At 38.4% G+C, this 26,134-nt stretch overlaps 1 protein-coding gene across 1 annotated transcript in view; it reads left to right on the plus strand.

Annotated features, from left to right (window-relative positions):
• Positions 1 to 741: 741 nt before the first annotated feature.
• The window catches only part of rxfp2l (relaxin family peptide receptor 2, like), a 29,101-nt gene continuing 3,708 nt past the window's right edge, over positions 742 to 26,134 (plus strand). Inside the window, exons 1-15 of the mRNA XM_061248019.1 lie at positions 742 to 787; positions 3,271 to 3,414; positions 4,814 to 4,885; positions 5,575 to 5,680; positions 9,069 to 9,140; positions 14,136 to 14,207; positions 14,400 to 14,471; positions 14,923 to 14,994; positions 15,119 to 15,193; positions 15,582 to 15,653; positions 16,142 to 16,213; positions 16,812 to 16,883; positions 19,006 to 19,077; positions 24,885 to 24,956; positions 25,706 to 25,935. Of these exons, the coding sequence (XP_061104003.1) occupies positions 742 to 787; positions 3,271 to 3,414; positions 4,814 to 4,885; positions 5,575 to 5,680; positions 9,069 to 9,140; positions 14,136 to 14,207; positions 14,400 to 14,471; positions 14,923 to 14,994; positions 15,119 to 15,193; positions 15,582 to 15,653; positions 16,142 to 16,213; positions 16,812 to 16,883; positions 19,006 to 19,077; positions 24,885 to 24,956; positions 25,706 to 25,935 (1,321 nt within the window). The remainder of the gene's footprint in view (positions 788 to 3,270; positions 3,415 to 4,813; positions 4,886 to 5,574; positions 5,681 to 9,068; positions 9,141 to 14,135; positions 14,208 to 14,399; positions 14,472 to 14,922; positions 14,995 to 15,118; positions 15,194 to 15,581; positions 15,654 to 16,141; positions 16,214 to 16,811; positions 16,884 to 19,005; positions 19,078 to 24,884; positions 24,957 to 25,705; positions 25,936 to 26,134) is intronic.

The raw sequence follows: 26,134 nt of genomic DNA on the forward strand, positions 1-26,134 counted from the left end.
TGTGAAGCCATTTGTCCTAAATATTATGGTGCCCTGAAATGGAGGGACTATGTATGAAAGCACTGTAATTTCTACAAGGTGAAAGCAAATGTATAAAAATACCTTTTCATAAAAACTGAGAATCTGCACTTTAACCATATGTGAATCTTTGTCCCAAACATTATGGAGCTCACTGTATAAATCTCTTAATAAACATAATTAATTTGCAGTAATGTTTGTGGGTCATCCTGTAAGGCACTGCTCTAGTGCATGGATGGGCTACACGGTCTGGTACTGAATCTGGTAAATACCCGATCTGACTCGCATCTCCCAGGTATGGGAGGGTTTTGGTTGGCTGGGGTGTTTGCCGCACCTGCAACTCATGCTGTGAAGTTGAAGTGTAGGATGCATATTAATATGAATACATTGTCTATACATCCTGAATAAATCACATAACAATTTGCAAAGAAAGCTATTCTATATTTTCATTGTTTTCATACTTTACATTTCTGAAAAAAATATTTTCTGGTTGTGAAACGGTGTTAACTGGATTAACATTCAGAAATAATAGCATGCTGTTAATATAGTTACATTTTAGCTAACATAAAGAAAGTGCATGGTTTACATTCTGTAGCATTCATAATGGTGTTGCCAAAATGGGAACATCAGGGTAAATACAGTCAATTCTCTCATTAATCTAATAATACCCTGTATAACAGTACTTATTGAGGTAATGTCATAAAAATGGTTTGTGAAAGTAAGATGTGTGTGTCTGCTGCCATGCCTATTTCCATCCTCCTGGTGCAGGGTAAGTCCTGCCAGCCCATGTGACTGCAGAGAGAGGTCTTGCGGCTGTGAGGTCACGCGAGTGGTGGCAGAAATGTCAAAGTTGTTGAGGATTGCTTCCATCAGTCATGTGACCTGACAGCATCATGACCTGTGACATCCTGGAAGAAAGCCGGTGGCATCACCAGTGAGAAGCCATTTTGGATCGTCAGCAGAGAGGTCCTTATCAGAGAAACAAAGTGGTTATGGAAATGCCTTCACATATCTTAAAAAGAAATCCCCCTTCTCCAATTTCTCTGGTACAATATTTGGAAAAACATTGCTTCATATCAGCGGGGACTTGCTTGACAATACAGAGACTTTGATAACATTGCTTTCAGTAAGAAAGAACATTGGTCTGCATTTATCTTGTGCCTTTATCCAAAGCACTGTACAGTTGATAATTTTCATTCACCCATTCACACATTCACACATACACTGACACATGCGATCAGCAGCCATGCAAGGCACAAACCAGCTCATCAGGAGCAAATGGGGGTTCGGTGTCTTGTTCAGGGAGGGATCGAACCAGCAACCCTCCGACTGCCGGACGTCTGCTATTACCTCCTGAGCCAATGTTGCCCTGGTTACTTCAAACATCAAAGTCAACACATCAACGACCACAGTGTGGGATTTACTTTTTTTATGATACAGGCCTGTGGGAAAAAAGTAAATATGGTGTCCTGGCCAAATATTTACAGTGGGAGTGCTTGTGTGTTCCGTCGTATCTCACTTCATCCAGAACATCCGCAGCGCAGAGAACAGCCATTATGAAAGAGTGTTGTAGCCATTCACTGTACAGAAACCATTTTAATGCTTCTCCCGAAATTAGATACTACTACATTGCCTAAAGGAGAAATTGTGTGACTGTGAGGTGCCATGGAAAATATACTGGAGATTGGGACAATTGGTTAGAAACAGACAATGAAGAAAATGGATAGGACGAGAGGATTTTCCATTGAAAATAGTCAAAATGTGTGGGGGCGTCTATTTGAACTATTTAACTATTTTAAAAGCATAATCCTGTGACTTCAATATCTTGCTTGAGAGTTGACATAATTCACTTTTCATATAATATTTTACTGTGCATCATATCTAGGACATGCATACAAATATCTTAAAATATCATAAATGTGCCCGTTACACATTGTGCCTTTGTATATCATTTTGAAATCCAGCAAATCAACACCTCAGGGGCTATAACGTTGCACGTCTGTTGTGCCTGTATTTGATTGATTGATTTCTTGTTTCTAATTACAAAAAATAACCAACTGTAAAGACCTGTGATATATTACATATGATGAATGATAGGATAGTTATCTTGAGGGAATTGTAAAATTATTTTATTCCATAGTTTGATAAATATTTGTTCTCTAAATGATAAATATATCCTATTCCCTAACGTCTGCTTTCTATGTAGATAGTCATTTATATATTTTTTATATACAAGTTTGATTGCAGATTTGCAGTTACAATTCAGTATGTTTGTGGATGCATACATCATGTCATGCTATTCCATGTATTCCACAACACTGAAGATGAACCAGGTTTACATGGCATATTTGTAAAATAATATAGTAATGTCAGTACTAGCACATGGAGAATTTTAGCCTGTAATTGGAGCAATTGTGAATTATGGAATGAGATGAATGACCACACATACCATTGTCTCATAATCACACAAACATTTGCATTTATTTTTTGTATACCAATCATAATCTTGCCTGGCTGGCAACAGTATATGTATAAATGGTGCCCTCCGTCATTAGTCACAATATTACGACAAATTTGTAGCAATAGCATTTGTATAAATGATCACACTGTTTATAATTGCTACAATTACTGTTTGTTTTATTCAGCCATCTTTGGTCTTCTTTATCAAGGGTATGAATAATTTTGAGGACACTGTAGAGGCAAACAAATACGACTTCATGACATCCCGGCCATCACCCATTAACAATCAACTACCATTACCACTTATGAGACTCTCCATGGCTGCATTAATACCACCAATTCTTCATGCATTTTCAGCTATGACCTGACTAACAAGGGGGATTCATTTTAATGAACGGATGCTTATGATATAAGTAGCTTCTACTTCCACTGCTAAGAAGGGGTTACATTGAAGTTCCCATGGTCCTGTGCAGTTGGGGCCCTACATAATCTTCACAGCAAGGTGACATCAAGTGGCCACAGAGCTCATCATTTTGACCACTATTTATACCTCCAAATATTGCTTGGTATTAAATTATTTAATACATAGTATTTTAAAATGTTAAAACAGATTAGGAGTTTGTGGGATGAACATTGTGGTCACCCTGCATGATTTACAGTTGCATGTGGTCCCTGGCCATGCTAAAGGCAGCATTAATGATTACTGATTTAAAATCAAATGTTCGAATATACTTTGTAGGATTTTGCTCTCTGCAGCCCAAATCACAACACTTAGACTGCATCTCTTTACAGAGACATCTACTGAAAGGCTGTATCCACTGGGTATTTGTCCCCTGGGTCAGTTTCCCTGTGGAAACCTCTCAGTGTGTTTGCCCCAGCCACGCCACTGCAATGGTGTGCAGGATTGTCCCAATGGAGCAGATGAGGAGAACTGTGGTGAGTGCTCGCCCTGGAAAGCTGATCACCTTAATATGTACAGAAGAGTTGCTTATTAATCATTCATTCTTTTGGATATTAAATGTATAATGTTCAACTGAGTTTCATAATATTTCAATATTGAGGAATACGGGCAACACATTTTCCAAAGAGGCAATTTATTATAATTTTTTTAATTATATGAGATGCTACAGTTTAAGTGAATTTTAAAAGGCAAAAGGGGAAGTGTGTAGGGTACAGTATATGGACCAGAAAGATTGCATTGATGTTTTCGAAGATGCTTTGTCAAACAGACTTGAGTGGATGTAAAGGGTGATGGTCGATGAGTAATTTATCTGCAGTATCTCAAACAGACATGGTTTAAAGATAGCTACTACTGTTTAGCCTTTGCCAATAAACTCTGAGTACCATCATCCAACCTAAATGGAACAGGGACTTAGAGCCCACAAAAGCATTACAGAGAAACTGTCACCAGCCAATGCAATAACTTTTTTTCTACAAAGCCCAATGGAAAAAATATATGCTTGTTAAAAAGTTGTGTTGTGTTCTTTATTTTAACGACAACAGACCTTGTTGAATGCGTGATGTAGCAATTGGCTGGAGAGATAAATATATTTTTTCAAAAATGCTGGGTGCACCTTGATATACAACTCGAGGTTGCCCTTACATTTCCAAACCCCCATAACTTTAACCATTGTAACCTACAATAAAACGTGAAACGTTTGAAGTTATGAATATATCTAGTTTACTGTATTTTTTAGATTCCAGTTTTGTGGAAGTTAATGGACTGTTCTTGAAAATTAAGCCTGTATTAAAAAATATGAGCTGCCTACTACAAGAAAGGTAGTGAAAGCATATGTTGCAAAATGATTTTCTTGAAATAAAGAAATAAAGAATGAATCAACTGATTTAAAACTATTTTAAACACAATTTTAACAAGCACCGCTGCTGAGATACAGTACTAACTCGTCTCTGGTCGTAACCAATGAGGGTCCTTGCTTTAATTCCCACTTTCATGCCAAAGCTGAGCTGTGTCCATCCTGGGTAATTCCCAGATCGAGAGCAGGGTCGCGGTCCCACGACAGATACGGATGACTCTTTTACACCAACAGCAAACATTCCCAGGTCGTTGCTTTTCTGTGTGAAAGGGGTATTAAAATATATTTTCTTTTGTGACTAAATGAACGCAGGGGAAAGTACACAAGTACACAAGTCTTTAAGGGCAAATGTTGAATGAATCCAGGATTGTGATCAAAATTGGAATTGTTAACTCTTGATTGTATTCAAATGCACACACACACACACACACACACACACACACACACACACAAACACTAACAGCCCCACAGACTGACTGAATTTGAATTTGAATCTGAATTTCTTCTATTCCTTCTGACAGTTGATAATAGTGGATGGCCTCACCTATTTGATGCTTTTCTGAAGACAAACATTCAAGAGTCAAAGGAATGCTGTGAGTACAACAATTAGCTGGAAGATATTTTATTTTCCGTGCAGCTTCTAATCTTAAATCGTGCCATTTAATAATAGATATTTTTAAAATTATTATTAGTTATTCTTATTTTTATGATGATGATTATTATAATTTATGATTATTATTATCATCTGCCTAACACATGAGGCAGCATGCATCATATTGTTGTCTGTGTGAAATCTGAGGTTGCATGCATCCTAGGAAATAGTTCTAGCTAAAAATCATATTAAACACATTGTTTTTAAAAGACAAATTGGGAAATATATACATACAGTGCATCCATATTCTGGGGCCTCTTCCACATAGCAGGGTTACTGAGTTAGCCAGATAACTGCACTGAGTAAAACCCAGACCCCACCAAAACGCAGTTCCAGGTTATACTTTGCGCAGTTTCTGGCTAACTGCTTTGTGGAACAGGGCCCTTGATCATAACCTCACTGTACAAGCTGCTTTGAAATGAAGTAAAGTGTTGTTTTCAGGCACAACCTCTTAGATGCCCCAATACCAGCCACTGTACAACTGACAGGTCATGAATAAAACTAAATAATATCTGAAGAATAGATCAATAGATGTGTACATTTTTTAATTTCTTATGTAGATTTTGTTGACTGATTGCTAAAGCATGATACTGACTACTGACTGCTTCTAGTGCTATCAATGTGTTGCAGTGTTGGACATATTTCCAGTACGGTGCCACTGCACGGGCAGGAGAGTGAACTGTAACAACAAAGACCTCTTGGCTGTGCCTGCTGTGTCTAATAATGTCACCGCTCTGTAAGTATGAGATGCCCTCTTCCTTAGTTTTCATCACTTACTGTAGTTTCATAATGAATGAAGAGAAATTGGATATGCCACAACACATAAGTATAAATTAATCAATATCAGTTGATGGGATGCTCAATCACAGCATTGTGAAGCTGCATGAATAGCTCATATGATACCATGGCCAATACAAATGACTATAGCTAACTATAGCCTATAGCCAACAAAAGCATGCACATTCACCCTGTAGTAGTCAAATTTGTGGTATCCAGAAAAATACATGAATTATGCAGGATGGTAGCTAGTTACAGCTATTAACTACCTAGCGAATGATACTCAGCTCATATGAGCAGAGAAGTGGATCGGGATCTTGGGCAGCCTGTAGCGTAGTGGTTAAGGTACATGACCGGGCTACGCAAGGTTGGTGGTTCGATCCCCGGTGTAGCCACAATAAGATCCGCACAGCCCTAGGGCAAGGCCCTTAACCCAGCATTGCTCCAGGGGAGGATTGTCTCCTACTTAGTCTAATGAACTGCAGGTCACTCTGGATAAGAGTGTCTGCCAAATGCCATTAATGTAATGTAATGGATCTTATACTCCAGCCATAAGTTGTTACTTTGTATAATAACATTGCCAAACATAATCAAATTCTTAGCTAATAATGGCAACTACCTAATGTTACTGAAAGCTGTCCAGCCATTGGACTCCCTAGAGACCCTTTCTTTCACTAACCCAGCAGCTGTTCAGCCAATCATTCATGGGTCCTCTGCGCGCTAGCCTATAACTAAAACATAGTGACGGTAGCATTGAAGCTACCTAATGGCTTGACTTGCTTTTTAATGGTGTCTTTGATAATGCTACCATGAGCACAACACAGATGAGCTTATTGTTTTCACCTTGGAAGTTCGAACCTTTACAAATGAAAATGTTCACCTTTTCCTGAGATTCAAACTATTTTATTACCAAACAAAAAAGTGACTGCCCTACTGCACTGACTAAACATTACCAAGCTTATCAATTTTTTTTCAGCTGAAGCATTTGTCTTTACTGTGCACCGTGGTTTAACTGCTGACGTCCAAAGCTCACATGTAAAAAGCTTCATCAGTGGAACTGGAACATTCAAGTTTGGCAAAGTGAAGGTGCTGAGTCTGGGTGGCACATTCTGTTAAGATTGTGGCTGGCAGCCCTGCCTGGGAACGTGCAATTGGCCCAAGTATAGCCCAGGGAGAGTTTCAGACAGACAGGATGACAGTTTCTCATTACACACCAGCGAGTCTAGAGTCTATCAAATCCTTTGTTTGTCATCTCTGCTAAAATACTTTCTAGCATTGGAAATGGAACTCACAACATCTCTTCATAGAGGGGAGCATTATTACAATATCTCATTAGTGAAAGAGTGCAAAAAAGTTAGCCTGTTGAAATCTCTATTTGCATGTACTGTAAATTCTTTGTCATATTTTCCAGTTGGCAAACTATATGTTTTATAGTAGTTGTTCTTTGTATTGCCTGTAGGGTGACATAACATTTTTCAGAGTTAATTTAAAGTTCATTTTTAATTTGATTAGATATTTCAGGAGACGGCCTTAATCACCTTGAGCACCAATAGTTGAGCACCTAATTTATATATCCTATCCTATTTGGATGAAGAATTTTTCTTTATCTCAAGCTCCATGCTACCATGAAAACGTTGTGTTTAAGAAGTCAGTACTGAAGTGCGGGTGTGCAGATTTCAACTAGCCTAATGATCCCCTCAACAGTTCTGTTGCGAAACCATATAAAAATAAACAGAACCATTTTGAGGATGTTCTATCATTTAAAGCTACAGTACCAGGCAAAATCATGAAAATCATAGCCATCCTTGGCCCTGTCCATGGAGAAAGAGATAGCCCACCCCTGCTTCTCCACCCACCTCATTCTCACACTTCATGTGCATTTCAGTGTTTCTGTCTACGGCTCCTCTGCAAGCAGGATCACAGGATCACAGACTCAATACAATAAAAATGTCAGCTCCAAGTAAAACAATGGAAACTTTAGCAGAGCTCACTGATAACGCAGTAAAAACATTTTACATATAGTCACCAAGTTCAGTCGCAAACTGAAGTTTTGATTTTGCTAAGTTCACTAGCTAGTCAAAAGTAGTGGTTCTCAATAGAGGGTCCATGGCATAAAAAGGGGCCTTGGGATGATAGACACACACACATTTCTTCCCCATTCTGACATTTGGTCTGATAAACAGCTGAACCTCTTGACCACGTCTGCATGCTTTTATGCATTTACTTGCTGCCACATGATTGGCTGATTAAATATTTGCGTGAACAATTAGGTGTACAGGTCTACCTAATAACGTGATCACTGAGTGTACCTGTATGTAGGCCATAGGTGCAGATTTTTGTTGAGATGCTTACGGCTGACAAAGCCCATCCCTGGGCTAACATTAGAGCCAACTGTGCTTCGCCCCATGCGGCTGCCAGCCGCAGTGAGCACTGGCACAGTCCAGGGGTGCGTTTCCAGATAACGGTGTCTCTTAGTGCTTTACGAAGACTCTCTAAGGTATACCTTACTAAAGTTGTTTACTTTTCTACGTGTGTTCCCCGAACTATCACTTAGGCGGTTGCGTAAGGGATAGCTTCTACGTGAGACGTTACTAGGCCCATCGACTCACTCTAAGATCGATTATGCACTCCATGCAGCGACTGTTTAACTGCGTTATGAGAGAAAGTAGTGTTATTTATGGATAAAACACTGAATTTTTTTTACATAAGATATGGCGGGAAAAAATAAGCGGTCCCACATTATTTTCCAGTTTTAGGACTACGGTGTCCAACAAAACCAAGAACTATGGTTAAACATCGCTCCAGCACACACAGAGAGTGGGAAATCGTCAGTTAATGAATATCATTTAAAAGGCAATTAGGCAACATGTTCAATAAAGTGCAACATGTATCCTTCATAATTTACAATTGTATTATTTGCATGAAAACAGTGCCATTAATGTGGTATTTTAGTAATATTATTAGCCAACTGCAACTGTAGAATTATTAGTGTACATATTGCTTAACAGATTGAGATGTAACTAAGAGCTGATTTCATAGGCTTGCGGTCATAACAGTGGTGGCCACTAGCGGAGTGAGCTGACACCATCGCTAAGGTATAGCTAAGAGTGGTCCAGACCAACCTTACGAAAGTACGATGTACAGAAGGTATACTTAGCTAAGAACAGGTACAGCTTAAGGTACAACTGATGAATGACGTAGCGTTAAGAAGGCTTTGGGAAACGCACCTCAGATTCTTTACCAGACTGAGAGGCTCTTCCATCTATTAGAGCATGACCGCAACAGAATGCGCCACCCAACAGTCTATTTTTCTAATGATAAATTAATGTTATTTTGTATCCCTTTAGTGAGCTGAATGGTAATCGGATCATTTCTCTTCCCTCCGACCTGTTCATCAGATACACAAATCTGGAAAGACTGTGAGTGTTCCTCTGTGTACAACAAAGTTTGTGTATGTGTGTGTGTATGCATGCTTGTGCATGTCATTTTCCACATTCCAAGAATAATCACATAGCACAAAAGATTAGCATTCAAACCTAAGAAGATGTGGGTGTGACACATTAATTGGAATAAATACTTTCAAATAACTTTTAAAAGCAATTTTAAGCAATTTGTATTACTTATGGATATGATTACAGGAGATGTGCTTCAGAGCATGTGTGCAGTGAGCTACATAATGTTTTGGGACAAAAATATTGTTTGGGATGATTCACAAAGTAGCACTTTTTATTTAACACATTTTATTCTGGTGTTGCTCTGCCAAGCCTGTACTGCAGCTTCTGCTTGTTTTATGGACTTACATGTTCTCTTCAGCAAATGAAATGCATGTTCAGTCGGATTCAGTTTGACTTGACCACCGTGTTTCACAGTTCACAGATGAGGGAGGGTGCATTGGACCTGGTGCAGCACCTTAGCATGTATGTGCTTTTACAACCACATTCTACATGGTGTATAGCATATGTATAAAAATACCTTTTAATAAAAGCCGCAAATCTGCACTTCTGAATTGCTTGTTTGGCAATTTAAAACTGTGTAAAAAGCAAGTAGAAAGCAAGATCAAGAAGAAAATATGTATTTGTTTCAAACATTATGTAGCTCACTGTAAATGCTATTGTGCTGTCATCTTAGGTTATGAAAATTCTACTTGCACATATTCAGTTATGATTTAATTGAAATAAGTAACACTCAACCACCTGATACAATACCTGCATGTGAAAACAGTAAGCTCAGTCTGGGCCTCCTTTGAATTTAAAAGTGCACTTATATATTATCAAGGCCTCTGTGTGATCCAGGCTGGATTCAACAGCTCTTAGGATACTGAACAGAAGGATTCTCAATAGTGTTGCTACCTTTTAAAAATTGCTGGATTTTTTAAATGATAGTGTTTGTGGTGCCAGGGAACTAATTTGCAATTCACTTATTGGGCCATAGAGAACTTCAAAAGTCCAGGCCTGGTCTAGAGATAATAAACGGAGGGACAGATTTTGGGTTGTCGGCTGTGTGTGTGTGCATATGTGTCTCTGTGAGTGTGTCAGCGAGTGTGTGCGTGTGTGTGTGTGTCTCAATGGGGGTGGCCTAGCAGGCCTCATGCTGACATCCAGCTATACAATCCCAAACTTTACAACAGACCTGGCCTTTTTACTTTTTGGTTTGAATTGGAAGTTAGCATCTTCCTGCACCTTGATCTGGTCTACTTTTCATCACTGGTCTTTTGGAATGTCTGGCTGTCTTCAGGTTTCTTGTGCATTTTAGGAGGAAACAAGCTGTTGTCTGTGTCTGTAACCTTCATTGCTTTAAGGTAGATGAACCACATCTGTAGATTAGACATGCATATCTTGTGTAACTAAATAAATCTCTTAATTTTCACCTGGTTGCAAGTTGAGCATTTTGATAATGGTTGATCCAACAGGTTGCTCTGCCTATCACTGAATTTGGTGATGTAATTGATAATTCACATCTTTGATCATAATAACCAAATTAAATCAAATAAACATATTTTACATGTTGGTTAAGTGAGGTGTTTTAACTGTTGACACACTTGTATTCAATATTCAGAGTGCTGGACATTTGAGTGAGGGTGTTGACAGTCAAAACTGCTGGATTCAGGAATTTAATAGGTGACAAAACAAACTTCCCCAACAGTTGTTTCACCCAGAAAGCACTTAGATTCATTGCCACATCTATAATTTGGGAAAAAATTAAAAAAGTACTCAGGTTGTAGCCTGGGTCACTGCACATCTTGACTTTACCATGACTGATAACATGTATTCTCTGTGGAAGATGGTGCCCTTTATGGGCAGAACCAACAGCCACTATTTCATTTGATCAGCCATCTCATTACTCTTAAAAACGCAAGTGCACAACATAGAAAACGGACTATCGGCAGGCAGGCAGCAGACTTCCTTAGCTGATATCAGGTTAGGAATACAGACAGAACTCAGGTGGCCTGCCCTGTCTGGGAAATCGGTCCAGCTGCATTAATCCATTGTTTGCTAACTGCATTTAAAATGGATGCCAGTTTGAAAGCTGTAGGTGAGCTAAGCAACAGTCTAACTTCAGAGGCCTGAAAAATGTTTGGGAACCTACTTCCAAAACATTTCTGCCCTGTACATGAAAATACACACTCCATAATATTCTGTAATCATCTGCAAGTAAATTGCGAGACCAAATTCAAAATGACCTGAATTCAGGGATTATTTTTTTCTCTCTGAACATCCAGTATGGATTGTGGTTGTAACAATTTCCTTCACAAGAAAGATTCTGGAGGGCGTTCATTTTAGCGGTCAACTCTAGGCCTAGTTGAGATGGAATTATTATGATGGTGCCCAATTAATATCAGTTTTAATATAAAGGTTGGATGGTTGACCTGTAACAGCAGAAAACAAAGATCTAAGGGGGGAACTTCACTGCTGCAACAACTCTCTGCGTGCCCCCTGTAGGACTGGGTTGCACTTGCTGTAGGCTACTTCAGTTCAACTGTAGCTTAGTTCTAACTTAAATTCCCACGAATACTCTGATTTACAAAAATAAAAGCGGTGACAGCGCGGAGATAAGCTACAACATAATTAACAACTAGTCCTAAATAGTAGGGGTGATCCGAGTATCCGTTTCAGATGAGTACTCGTAACGACTTTTTTCAGAATACGAATGTTGTAATTGGATTCATTATCCGTCTGAGAATTGGCCTGCTTTATATATTTATTTTTTACATTGGCTACAGTAGCTGCACATCAGTGATAAATGCGTAACATAAAGTTAACACTGTTTCGTGATAGGCTAGTTCCTCCCTGGTTTCTCCCCCTTAGATCAGTAAAACTATTGCCTGCTGTTATTTTCCTCACTTGTCTCTTGCACGTAGCCTATGGGGAAGACATGACCCATTGTAAACACACAGCCATGTGCTTCAAACAAGCTACGGAACAAAGCTATCTTTAGACATAAATGATCCAGGATTAAAAATGCCTACGTTATTTGTAAGGACAGAGGATGTGGTCACGATTTTGTGGACATTATTTTAGCTAGCGGTAAGGTAGTATATTTTTTTTAGTAGTACACAGCTTTTTTCTGGTGGTGATTCTTGTTATTTAGTTATTCACTTTTAAATGTGTTCACAAACCAGGTAGCTAGGTACTGGGATTGCGCTGTGACACGTGATTTGTTGGAAATTTTTCAAGTTGATGCAGTGGATTTAATTGATTTTACTGTAGCTAGCTAGTGAGCTTGCTTGTTATCTTCTACCGATTTTTCTGGTGAGATTACCTGTGATCCGAAGTGCTCTGAACACACTTTAATGTGTGAGGATGTCTGAAAATCCTTAATGTCTAGCCGTTCTTTGTCTGCCTTTAACTAATTAATGCTTACGTTTCCGGTTCTTCGTGTCATTTGAAATAACCTATTAACCTAACCCAAACATTTCAAAACATTAATGGCGGCACTTTGTATGGAGTAAGCTTTCTATATGGGTCAGACTTATTGCATTCCCTGGTCGGGATTGTTAAATAAATCTATTGTACTTGTAAGTACATTAGGCTGACTGTAGTGTGGGTGATGGATAGACATCATCCGATAGCAAGGTATGGGGTAGATTTGTTCCGTTATTTACTTATTTTGAAACGTACCAGTGTATTGAATTGGGTGTATTGCCTCCATTACCTCTGTATGTGGTTGCTGGTACACAAGTTTTTGTAATTTACGGTATGCTATTTGAGTGATTTTTATCTGCATTATTTTATGTAACGAACTGTCATGTGTTGCTTAAGAGTATAGTGCTTTAGGAAAACGTGGGTGTGTGTTTAAAGAGGCGAGTGTGACAGCAACAAGGATAGTGGTTCTGATGGGAATGGGAAGGCTCAGACAAAAGTGTGCATTGTAAAATTGTTCACGCACATACACACACCGTTTTATATAGACGGTTTCGGTTTTTAATTAATGTTAAGATTAACCAGATAAAGATGTAATAGAGATTTACCTGCATAACAGTCTTGGTTTCAATGTACTGCAAATTGCAATGAAGTAAGGGGGACTGTTTAAACGACACCACTTCCATGTTATGTCACGCCCACTTCCAAGTACGAGTAACGAGTTACAGTAACAGATAATTTAATTGGCTTACTCGTATACTAATGACTTTACACCCAAATCAGTTAGGATATAACCACAGTTAGGTATCATGGTGCCTCAACTTTTGTTGGCTGACTTTGTAAAGTACCTCACTAGTTTGAATTTTACACTTGGGAAAACTGGTCCTTGGGATACATTTTTTTCTGGAGTAAGATCTTGCCTATTGCAAATCCACCTTGCTCTTCTTTCTGTTGACAACTTTAGGGTTTCTTCTCTGTGATGCATGGTAATAATGTTAGGCAAACCAGTTTAATTTGAGCAACCATGAACTGCACAGAAATGAACGATAATGAGCTGCCCTGAGATTTTCCAGCACAGTGGAAGAGTCAAGGTCACATGATTTGTGACATGTATTAAGAACAATCGTGTGTAATCCCAGCACTTGAAATTAATTATCTTGGCCCATTCCAAGAATCATGCTTATTACCATAGCTTTATTCACATGATGCACTCTCCGAATGAGAATTAGAGATAAGTGGGATTTAAATGAGTGCCTAAATAGAATTCATCCTTTTCAAATACACTATGCTGCATGAGAACTATGGCCCAGTGCATCAATTTTAATATTGAATACAGCAGTATTTCCTTTGACTGGACAGCCTGCTTTTCTTAGCATTTGCATGAAATTTGCATGTGTGGAGAACTTATTCAGGATTTTTTTATTTCTTTATTTTTTTAATTTTATGTACAGCGCTGCCGTACAGTAAACAGCAAACAGACTTTATCTCACCTTATATGGTTGCCTGCCTCCTGATAAGTGGTTTCTAAAATTTTGTATGTCATTGTCTTTTCAGTCACTTGCAAAACAACAGCATCAAAAGTATATCTAACCGAGCATTTTCAGGGCTGTACAAACTAAGAAAACTGTAAGTATTAAATCTATGTTTTCAATGAAAATCTTGGAAAGTTCTAATCCTTGGTTGAAAGTTATTATTTTTCCTTTGCAAAAGTTATTTGGTTTCAGTTTGTGGCAGTACATTCACACCAGTGTCAATGTCTTATACCACATCTCTCATTTCCCTTTGATGTGTTACCCTCTTAAAATGTACTGTGATTAGATTTCTCAGTCAGAACCGGATTACCAAACTGAAAACTGGAATTTTCAGGGACCTTCGGAACCTAGAATGGCTGTGAGTCAACTACTCTCAATTCCTTTCACCAGCATATTCACAGAAGTGGCATTCTAAGAATGTAAAACTGACTCATGTCTTGAAAACCAAACATGAAGAAATTGGCAAATAATATGTATTGAAATTTACAAGATGCAAACACATTTGCTAAAGGGGGGAAAAGGAGACCACAGCAAAATGTAGAGTGTGTATTAGCATGCAATAATGATGACATAATTGGAGAAATTGAGTTTCATTTGGAAAGAAAAACATACAATGACTTACAAGTTACTTACAATGACTTTTTGTACGCAATGTGATTGACCTTTGCTGCCCTGGCAGGTATCAATACTTGTATGTGCGCGCACACACACACACACACACACACACACACACATTGCATGAACAAATTTGCCAGGCTTATCTCTCTCTTGGTTTCATGAATTTTTCAATTGTATATCTTATGTTGTAGAATTCTGGATGAAAACAGAATTGCATCAATCAGACAGAAATCATTTGAAGGACTAAAATCATTATTTTTTTTGTAAGTATGACAACAAAATTATCAGCGTGAAAACTGCATGAATATCTGTGCGTGTGTTTGTGAAATGATTTGTTATTTACAATAACATTCTTTCATATGCAAATGGTATTTAATTTGGCTTTAGGTCCCTACTGAATAATTCACTAAAACACATCCCAAGGAAATCCTTCTGCTTGGAGATGCCAAGGTTAAACTGGCTGTGAGTATGAAACAAAATGCATCTCTTGAATATAATGTTCATTATAAAAATCAAAAGACACAAAGCCATTAAATAATGACAAGTGACATTAGATTGGGAAGTGCAATTCAATATTGATAGACAATGCAGAGCAATTCTCATGAGCATGGTAGTGCCTGTGGCGCAAGCTAGTTTTAAACATCAATTCCAGGATGTATTATTTAAGAAAGAAAAGCATGATAAGATAAAATGGAAAAATGTTGATAATTCATTTCTGATTGTTGAATTAAATGTGTTTTTTTATTTTGTATGTGGTTGAAAACTGATTACTCTTCACTACACTTGTGAAAGCAAATGAAAGTAAATACCTAAATGTATTTAACTTTAAAAAGTGAGAATATATTCACAGGGAATTGGAAGGCAACAGGATTGCATCATTAAAAGGCTCCAACTTTCAAGAATGTACTGCTCTGACAGTCCTGTAAGTTTACCCCCATCTGCTTTGAGTCGTCAACCAACAAATAACAAATTATTGTTGCATTCATATTTATATCATACAAAAAACTCTATTCATGGTATTGTAAACGCTTACGGTTTACAACCCTGACCTCATCATATTCTAACAATCCTTGATACCATTTCTCTACATCAAAGAATCATGTTCCATGTTATGAGAACAAAAATATATTCAGAAGTTGCATGAATAAACACATTTTTCACTTCACTTCCACTGATTCCAGTTATCAGTCTCCCAAACCTAAAACAGTGAGAGTGCAGGGAGATTAAATTTGTGGATGGAGTTGGATTGACACTATGGTGAAGAGTCAGGTATCTTCATTCATGCATATTGTCCTTTTCTCTCCTCAGACTGCCCTTTTACTTTCAAAGGGTATTCTAAGACCTCAGACTTGAGACACAGATTCTGCACACAGTGAAAAAAATATTTAAGATGTTTTATCTCTATTTCAGAGCACTTCGAAGGAATGAAATACAATCAATTGAGGTGGGGTCATTTTCTTCAATGCAGAAACTAATAGACTTGTGAGTACAGGCCTATTTTACCAGTTTACTACATTCTGTGGTACCGTATTTTTAATATGACAGAGCAGCCAAAATGGTTTGTTTTGCATGTTCAACTCTTTGACCCTTACACACAATTTCCATTTGTTCTCCAAATATTTTTTCAGTAACCGTTTCTATTGTTTTCACATATTTTATTTTACATTTGTATTTGAATACATTGATAAATTCAAATGATCTTGCATAATGAAGCCTAAATCTTTACGTGAAGATCTTTTTTTATCTGCTGGGATTAGTTCATGCAGATGTTTTTTTTAACTCAGATTGTTATTTCTTTGAGATGATGGCTATAATCTGTGATGTGAAAAAAAAGCAGCTGTTTTAAGGAAGAGAACTGCGTATGTTTATTCTCTCCCGAATTAACAATGGGGCTTGCACATGAATGCGGTGGTTGCAGATAATAGGACATTCCCTGTTCAGCCCCACAGCTAAATTCATAAAATATAAATAAATAAGTTAAGGAGTGTGCAGTATGTGCACAGTATGGCTTATTGTATTCTCATTTGCATTGTAATTACAACTGAAATTCATTCAAAACTGCATTTAATTTCATTCTCAGGGACCTGTCTTTGAACCGAATTAAGGAGCTATCCCCATCTTTATTTATAAATCTACAAAATCTCAAGCAGTTGTAAGTATTGTTCAGATTTTACAATGAGTTGCACCTAACAAACATTTTGACATGATTTCAATTATTTAAATAATTATTTTTGACAGGTCAGTGTTGTTTACACGTAAAAGTATGTATTGGTACATGAGTAAAAAACGTTCATTTTATCGCAGTTAAATTCTGGCTTTTAATTGGTTTCCATATTATCGGCTTCAATGGCCGATGATAAGATGATACTTAATTTTAAATTGATCATTACAAACAATTATATTCATTTCTGAATGGTCAATACCATTAGGCATAGGTAATTATTCTCAATTTATAGTTGATTTGATTCATTAAATTGTACATCTGTACAAATTGTGCATCCATAGATCATATTAACTTGTTAAACCCTTCATTTTATCAGCCAGAATTCAAGTAGCAGTAAAGATCTAAAAACACGGTATCATGATCTACGCAGATTCTACAGTGGAGGGGGCTGAAACTTTGAATACCTGCAAGCACAAAAGAAAAACTATAACGTCTGGGTGAATACTCTATTCTGATTGGCTGGAAACTGTTGTATTGCTAAATTATATGAAACACAAATACAAATCTCCCATCCACTAAAAGATCTAAACTGGCCTTAGAAGGCTACCAGGCATGGAGCAGCCTTATACACTGAGCTTTGGAACACTTAATCTGCCGGCTGCAATCAAGAGTCCGAATAGTGCACATTGCATATTCTATCCTTTTCTAATAGAATAAACTATACAATGAAGGGAACACCGTGAAATAAAAGACAATTAACCATTTCCATCCCAAACCAATATGAAGTAGCTCCTCCCAAATCGCAAGGGGTTTTAGCTTTTATTGAGAAAATTGAGAAAGTTGCGAAATTGTAGTAGGGTTTTAATAGGGGCGCAAAACAATAGCATAGCAGTCATTTTGATTGGTTGAAAAGGTATAAGATTGGGAGTGCCATATGGTACTCTTGGTATTATACGGTAGTTACATTTGAGTGGACACTCTTGGGACTCAAAGGGTTAATAAAGACAGATTTTTTTTACATTTTTATACACATTGTTAATCGCCCTTGGTTTCAAGGCGATAATTTCTGTTTCCTGCTCATTAGCAAGGATCAGCTTAAATAATGATTGATTCACAGAAAATGTAGTTCAACTTTGTATCAAATAATTTCTTTTCCATTTTACTTGCATAAGCAGGATTTCAACAATAATATATATATAAATATATATATATATATATATATATAAATATATATATATATATATATATATATATATATATATATATATATATATATATCGGACACTTGTTCTGTGTTTCTCATGATACAGTGCCCCATTACTAATGCACCTCAAGAGAGGAGGTATTTACATTGTCAGCCAGACACTGGGGGGAAAAAAGCATTTTAGGATTCATTCTAAAACTGATTTTGTCACAGACTTCAATTTCTGGACTCAGCTAAGATGTCCATTAATATTGAAACATCTGCACATAAATGTGAAAATTTTTGTGGGGACATGGCTTCTAAGTGGGATGAGGCTATGGTGGGACTGCTAGAAGCGATTATCTCACTCAATCATTGACTAGATTCCTTCATTGATGAGACAGAAAACTTACTTAAGTAATTATTTAATATTGAAGTACTGTATGGTTTCTGTCGTACAATGTAATTTATTTGCATATTTATATGCATAATCAGTTAAAAACTAAAATTCATCCCACTTGGTGTACCGTAGAGATGCTGTGTGTGGCACAGCAAACTTTATTTTCACCTCTCAGTTAGGTGTGCAGTCAATCTCAGTTCAAGAAACTTTAACCACTGTCTTTTCTCTCAGACCTTGTTTAGAAAATATTGGCCGCACTCTCTATAAAACAGAGCGTGTAGCCAATAATTATTTGTTTGTTTATCAAGATGTTTTGGATCATAAGGAACTGAACTTCAGTTGAACCCAGTTGAATTTGAGTAGGCTATGCTTGCTTCCAAGTCTGTACTTTTCTATGACTTGTCCAGATGAAGCCAGTGACATTTACAAAACCTTCTTGTGCTAAAGTTGAAGTCCTAATGATGAATGAGAGTGAGGTGGCACACCTCATGTTCAGCATTGATTTCATGCGAGTTCATCTTTTTTAGGAACATCTCGAGCAACCCGATTGCTCACATCTCTGATGATCAGTTCGACAGCTTTGTCAATTTGCAGTCACTGTAAGTAGTCTGATATTTGTCATACAACGATTACTCACTGGCATGAGCTATAGCAGTGGGAAGGTTAAATGGACTATGCAACAGCATTTATTTCCATTAACTTGACATCTCATGGTGATATACTAAGGGATATGGTTAATAAAAAAGAATGGTGCTTGAATTAATGAAGGTTGAAATTAAAGTTTGCAATACAGATTAATCAAAATTTAATAATGTAAGGCTCAGGCTCAATACTAAATGGAAGTGTGGTTCGGACATTATCTAACTGAGGCACGACCGTGAATACTAATTTATTTAAACACTATTTTCTCGACTGAGGAACCATATACTTTTTACAGTATTGTTGCTTTTTGAAATACCATTAGCACTAGAATAGGTTTTGGGGCTACTATCCTGCTGGTTAATTTATCATTCATATTCACAAATATAGTACCATCTGTAGTAGATAGGCCCAGATGGAATCTGAAGACTTTTTGGGGGTTCTGTAGTGAATGACTACTGTACTGTAGTCATTCACTACATTAATCAACGTGTTCTGAGCAAATTTGGCCACGGAAAATGTTTTAATTCAAGCTGAGAGGACCACAGTGTTACAGGAAGTAAAAAAAAAAAACAGATGTAATCAGAATTCAACATTTTTTTTTCAGTTACCAAGAATTGCAAAAGTATGAAAATTTAAAATATTGCTATAAAACTATAATTGAACTTGAAAACTGACAGAAAAAATGTTCATAGATCAGCCATGAACATATTAAGAATAAATGGAGATGGAAGTTACAAACGGCTGGCAGTTTAACACTAGAAAGGCTATCGGACGTTTTTGACAGATGAAATCAAAATGAACTTTTTCCTCCATTTAGTCAATTCTTCAAGACCATATGAAAATGTTTTAAAGTCCATCCATTAACCCACTTATCCTGAACAGGGTCACAGGGGGGCTGGAGCCTATCCCAGCATACATTGGGTGAATGTCTTAAAGTATATATTCCAAAAACATTCTAACATTGTAATACTTGTGTATTTTCACACCAAAGTTTTTTTCCATTAACCTCCTGGAAAACAAGATTTTACAAGATTTGGCGTCATTGTGTACCAGCGGGCGTGTATTTAGATTAAATTCATGTCAATTTTCTCTTTCCCTCCGATCAATGTCCTTTCACGCAGCGGCGCGTATTTTTCCCCCCAGAGCCATAGGCTACAGCTCTCTTTCCCCCTCCTCATTTAACAGCAGTCAGATCGACTGCTCACCCTCCAGAAATTCCCCCCGAAAGAGCCGTTTCACTGACGTATACGTCACATCATGGAAGCTAGTGCTGCTCTAACTTCTGTTCACTGTGTCTTTAATATTAAAATTGCTCCAATACAGTGAATGCAATATGCTCCTCTTCTTCATGTATTTCTTATATCATTTGCTGGGATTTGCTGATTTGCTCATTTTTTATACCAGAACTACATCCAATGTTAAAAGAAACCTGATTACAAGTGAAACATTTATTTGTTTTGGTAATACCTTTTTAGGTTATATTCTACAGTAATTCATCAGAGTGTATCACAGAATTGTACAGTACTTTACCTTGAAAGATTTGTCACTCATGGAAATAAGCTTGACTGTGTTTGTGGCTATCAGCTATACGTCATATCTGGTTTCAGAAAAACACGTCACTTCCGGTTTCCGAATACGTGTCACTTCCGGTTTCATAAAATTGCGTCTTTTCTGGTTTCATAAAATTATGTCATTTCCGGTTTCAGAAAATATGTAACTTCGGGTTTCATAAAACTACGCCACTTCCGGATTCAGAACATTACGTAACTTCCAGTTTAATAAAATTACGTCACTTCCGGTTTCAGAAAATGCAGAAGAGCATCTCCGAACACACATCGCATCAAACCTCTAAGCGGATAGAGCAGCAGAAGACTTAATAAGTCTAAAAATGAATAAATACTAAAGTCTAATAAATACTAAATAAAGTGCTCACTGAGTGTATATTAAAATCCATTGTAAACATTAGAGTTGCAGTATCTTACATGCATTAACTGTGTTATGTGTGTGTGTGTGTACATATATTGTATCTACGTTTCATTACATACCTGAAATACAACATAATTACATTTTACTGCCAATTACAACACTATTACAAGTCACATTTTAGTATACACTACAAACATTGCATTAGTTTGCCCATACCCATAATGACTTTGGGCTTTCCTACAGCCAGACATGTACTCAAGAAATTCAAGTTAAGTGATCTGCACCCATCATATTTCAGTGGAAATATTAAAAGTGGAATTATGACTGTGTTTCATGATAATTCATTAATATTTAATGCCTTCATATGTACATATTTGCAACACAGCAGCAAATTCCTTCCTGAAAATCAACCATGAATGAAACGTATGGCTTCCAAGACCAGTCCAGACCACTATGCGATGCTACAACATAGCATAAGCCCATGTTACAGTACTCTGAGCCAGTCATAATTCACCTGGTCCTAGATATCTTATTGGCTGTGCTTTTGCAAAGATGAACACACAGCAATTTTGTGTGTTACTGCTAATCTCCTGCTTAGCCGCTCCAAATTGACAGTAAGGCTGGATGATGAAGTAAAAGAGAATGGCCACAGGTGGAAACACAGCACAGAACATTAGTGCATTATTCACATAATCTTGGATTGGTATTCCAATGTGATATTGTTGCTTGGATACAATGGATATTTTAAACTAAATTTTGGTGTTTACTTCGCCCTTGCCACCTACGTAATTTTGGCATAATGGCACATTATCTCGAATGCACTCATTGATTGAATGAGTGCACTATATAAGTTGATAGGCTACAGCAGTAGAAGTCTAAAAAAGATACCTAATAAAGTGTTCAGTGAGTGTATGTAGTAATACAGGCCAACTGTTAATTTTACTACAGTTCAATGGAATGTCTATTGTTACAACTAATTCACATGATGCAGCAGCACATATACACGATGAAAGCAAGCACAGTTTAACATTCCCAACCAAAACAATATCTTCATACGCAGTGTGACACCCCCGGATTGTGAGATGTGGCGATTGTGACCGGCTATTTATTAGGTTATGTTATAGAGCGAGAGAGACGGCGAGTTCAGACATCAGACAAACGTATTAGGAAGCAAGCATCTTTACCCTTCCCCCTCACGGTTTATAGCGAAAAATGATTAATCAAAATTAGAAATAAATTCCTATGAAGCCAAAACACAGCAAAAGCATTTCAGCTGCATGTTTCCAGCCAGGTTGCTTTACTTTGACGTTCAGTGTCACAGACTCGCTTGCTCTCTATGTGCTCCGGTCTCAGTTGGACATTGGAGAAGAGCATATGTTATTTGTGAGCACAACCCACATACGTGTATGAGTAGATTTGGCTGAAACCGCTGGATCGAGCGCCATAAGGCACTTCTAGTACCGTAGAATTGGAAATGTTATCAACTGTTTCGCGTACTTTCGGTGGAGCACCAATAAATAACTTAGAAACAGAAATAGCGAGCCACCGGCTGAGTGCCACTGTGTTGGAGTTCCACCCGGAGATCGCCTCTTTGCGACTACGTGTCGCTGGGGGAAAGCTCTGACTGTTGTTTGTGCTTATGCACCAAACGGCAGTTCAGAATATCTGGCCTCCTTTCCAGGATGCTGCCCAGTGACTCCATAGTTCTGCTGGGCGACTTCAACGCTCACGTGGGCAACGACGGAGAAACCGGAAAGGGGGTGATTGGGAGGAATGGCCTGCCTGATATTAACCCGAGCGGTGTGTGCTGGTCATGGATTGTCCATAACGAACACCATGTTTGAGCATAGGGTAGCTCATAAGTTTACTTGGTACCAGATGCACCCCTTGGCGGGGTTGCTGTGTCCTCATCCTCGGCACAAAGTCAAGCACGTTTCCAGTGGGTGTGGGACTCTGCCAAGGTTGCCCCTTGTCACCGGTCCTGTTTGTGATATTCATGAACAGGATCTCAAGGTGGAGCCGAGGTGAGGAGAGTGTCTGGTTTGGTGACCTCAGAATTGTGTCTCTGCTTTTTGCGGACGACGTGGTTCTGCTGGCTTCATCGGACCGTGACCTTCAGCACGCATTGGAGCGGTTTGCAGCCGAGTGTGAAGCGGCTGGGATGAGAGTCAGCCATGGTTCTCTGCCGGAAAACGGTGGATTGCTCCCTCCGGGTTGAGAAAGAGCCATTGCCCCAAGTGAAGGAGTTCAAGTATCTCGGGGTCTTGTTCACGACTAAGGGTAGAAGGGATCGGCGCAGCATCAGCAGTAATGCGGGTGTTGCACCGGACCGTCGTGGTGAAGAGGGAGTTGAGCCGGAAGGCGAAGCTCTCTGAGCTCTCTTTACCGGTCGATCTACATCCCAACCCTCACCTATGGTCACGAGCTTTGGGTAGTGACCGAAAGAACGAGATCGCGAATACAAGCGGCCGAAATGAGCTTCCTCCGTAGGGTGGCTGGGCTCAGCCTTAGAGATAGGGTGTGGAGATTGGACATCCGGAGGGAGGTCAGAGTAGAGCCCCTGCTCCTTCGCATCGAGATCAGGATGCCTCCTGGGCGCCTCCCTTTGGAGGTTTTCCGGGCTCGTCCAACTGGGCGGAGACCCCGAGGTAGACCCAGAAACCGCTGGAGAGATTATATATCTCTCCTGGCCTGGGAACGCCTCGGGATCCCCCAGGAGGAGCTGGAATGCGTTGCTGGGAAGAGGGAAGCCTGGAATACCCAGCTTAGCCTACTGCCACTGTCACTCCGGATAAGCGGGTGAAAATGGATGGATGGATAGACGTTCGAATTCCGTGCGGGCCTAGTAATAGGCTACTTATAGGCTATACAGAGGATACATTGTTATACAATTTTTCCATTTCTGTTCCTGTTTTCCAGTTCCTGTTGCATGTTGAAGTTCAGCAGTATTTATTGGTGTCTATTTCCATCCCGATTATGTGAAAGTATTTTTTTTCTTGAGAATTGTTTTCTGATGTGTTGGAATAAATACTTGTACTCAAATACTGAATGGATGACAAGGTACAGAGTGCACTCGACAAAGATAAGTTTACCAAATGAAATGAGTGAATAAGATTTCAAAAAGTGTTATCACTGACCAGCACTGGAAATTCAGCTTCAGGGTCATCAAATTCAGCGGTATAGTAATTAGACAGATGGCATAAACAAAACACAGTTTCAATTGTTTCATGTGGTGGCCTAAGGTGCAAATACTGTACCTTCTCCACAAAGGCCAGCTCATAAATTGAATCCTCGGAAATTGAAGTGCTTCAGCGTACAGGGAAAATTCAGCAAAAATATTTTTTAACCTTATCTGTGCTGAATCAAGAAATAAACCACAGGAAGTACTGGTGTTTCAGTGGAAACACTCTGTTCCTCTCTGTTGGTTAATTGATGTGGATGTAGGATATAAGAACATTTCAATGGATGCTCTTTATGAATACAGTATCCTGATGACATTATTTATTAATACAATACTCTGAAGCACAGACATATGAAGTCATAATGTACTTGATTTTGTTGTGGCCATGCCAGAGATTTATTCTAAAAATGATATAATGTTAATTTTGTTGTTACGATATAACTTAAGAGTTTGAGAGAGTCATACTTTACATCGCCTCAGCCTCTTTGAGTTCATCTTGATGATGGGGCATAAATAAGGCATATTTTGAACAGTGATTGGGGTATACAATGCACATACATCAAGCAATGTATGTCTGGGACCTTACTTGGAGAATGTGGATTAAAGCCTTTCAGAAAATCACTTATATTTAAAATAAATGTATTTGTTTCCTCCCAGGGGAATGGAGGACATTGAAATCCCAAATATCAGCATCCGGATGTTTCGTTCACTCAGCAAACTCTCCCATATGTGAGTCTGGCTATGCACTTAGAGAGAAATATTGCCGTATAGAGGGAATTGTTCTTGCAGCTCACAGGTTGCAGGTATGAGTGTCAGTTAAAGCACTCCTCTTGTGTCCTTGAGCAAGGTACTTCAATTGCTTCAGTAAATATCAAGCTGAACAAATGTATTTTATGTTGTGGATAAGTGTCAGTGATTCCTAAATGTACACACACAGCAGATTCCCTCAGTTCAGATTCAGAGACCTTCAGACTCTGAAAGAAGATGTTCAAGTTTAAGAACTTTACTTTGATATCATTCTTGGACATTTTGAAATGGTTAACATGCTGTAAAGTTTGGCGGAACTGCAATCTATCTTCCCAGGAATACCACCAAATCACAAGAAATCTAGAATTCTACCAAACTCTATACATCCCATATCATGCCATTATTTTATAACTTTAACATGCATTTTTAAAAGTAATTTCAGGTTATCAGTGTTTGATGGCCCTTTTGTATCACATCTTCTTTGCAACATCTAATGGCTTTTCCTGAAGGTTGACTGCAGTACATATTCCACATGTCCAGTCTGTACAGCTACTGTATGTAATTTACACCAAGCACAAGTAAATGCTGTAGTTTCACTGCTTGTCAAACATGAGATATTATGTCTTATTATGTTGATTAAGGTCCAGCTTGGACTTCTAATGGTGTATATGTTAACAGTGTATGAGGTGTAATGCAGATGACCTGGCCTTGAACCTCTGTTCCTCACTTAGATATTTTAAAAAGTTTGAATACTGCGGATATTCTCCCAATGTGCGGAGCTGTAAGCCTAACACAGACGGGATCTCCTCCTTTGAGAACCTCCTGGCCAACATAATCCTCCGCGTATTTGTGTGGGTGGTGGCCTTCATCATCTGCTTTGGCAACATCTTCGTCATCTGCCTCCGCTCGTGCATTGTGTCTGAGAACCGACACCACACCATGGCCATCCAATCGCTGTGCTGTGAGTGAAATACAACTCTTCTCAGGAGGAGGCATTTTAACTCAATTTATAGACCCTGGTGTAGAATCCCGCTATGGCCAGCTTGAAATGACCAGCCACCATCTGTTTCAAAACCTTGCTTGAGCTGTTTTTTTCAGCAGGGGACACATTGCCCTGGTGAAGCTGTTTCTTGGTAATTATTATACCCCCATGGGAGACC

The sequence above is a fragment of the Conger conger genome, chromosome 7 (assembly GCF_963514075.1).
Source record: "Conger conger chromosome 7, fConCon1.1, whole genome shotgun sequence".
NCBI lineage: Eukaryota > Metazoa > Chordata > Actinopteri > Anguilliformes > Congridae > Conger > Conger conger.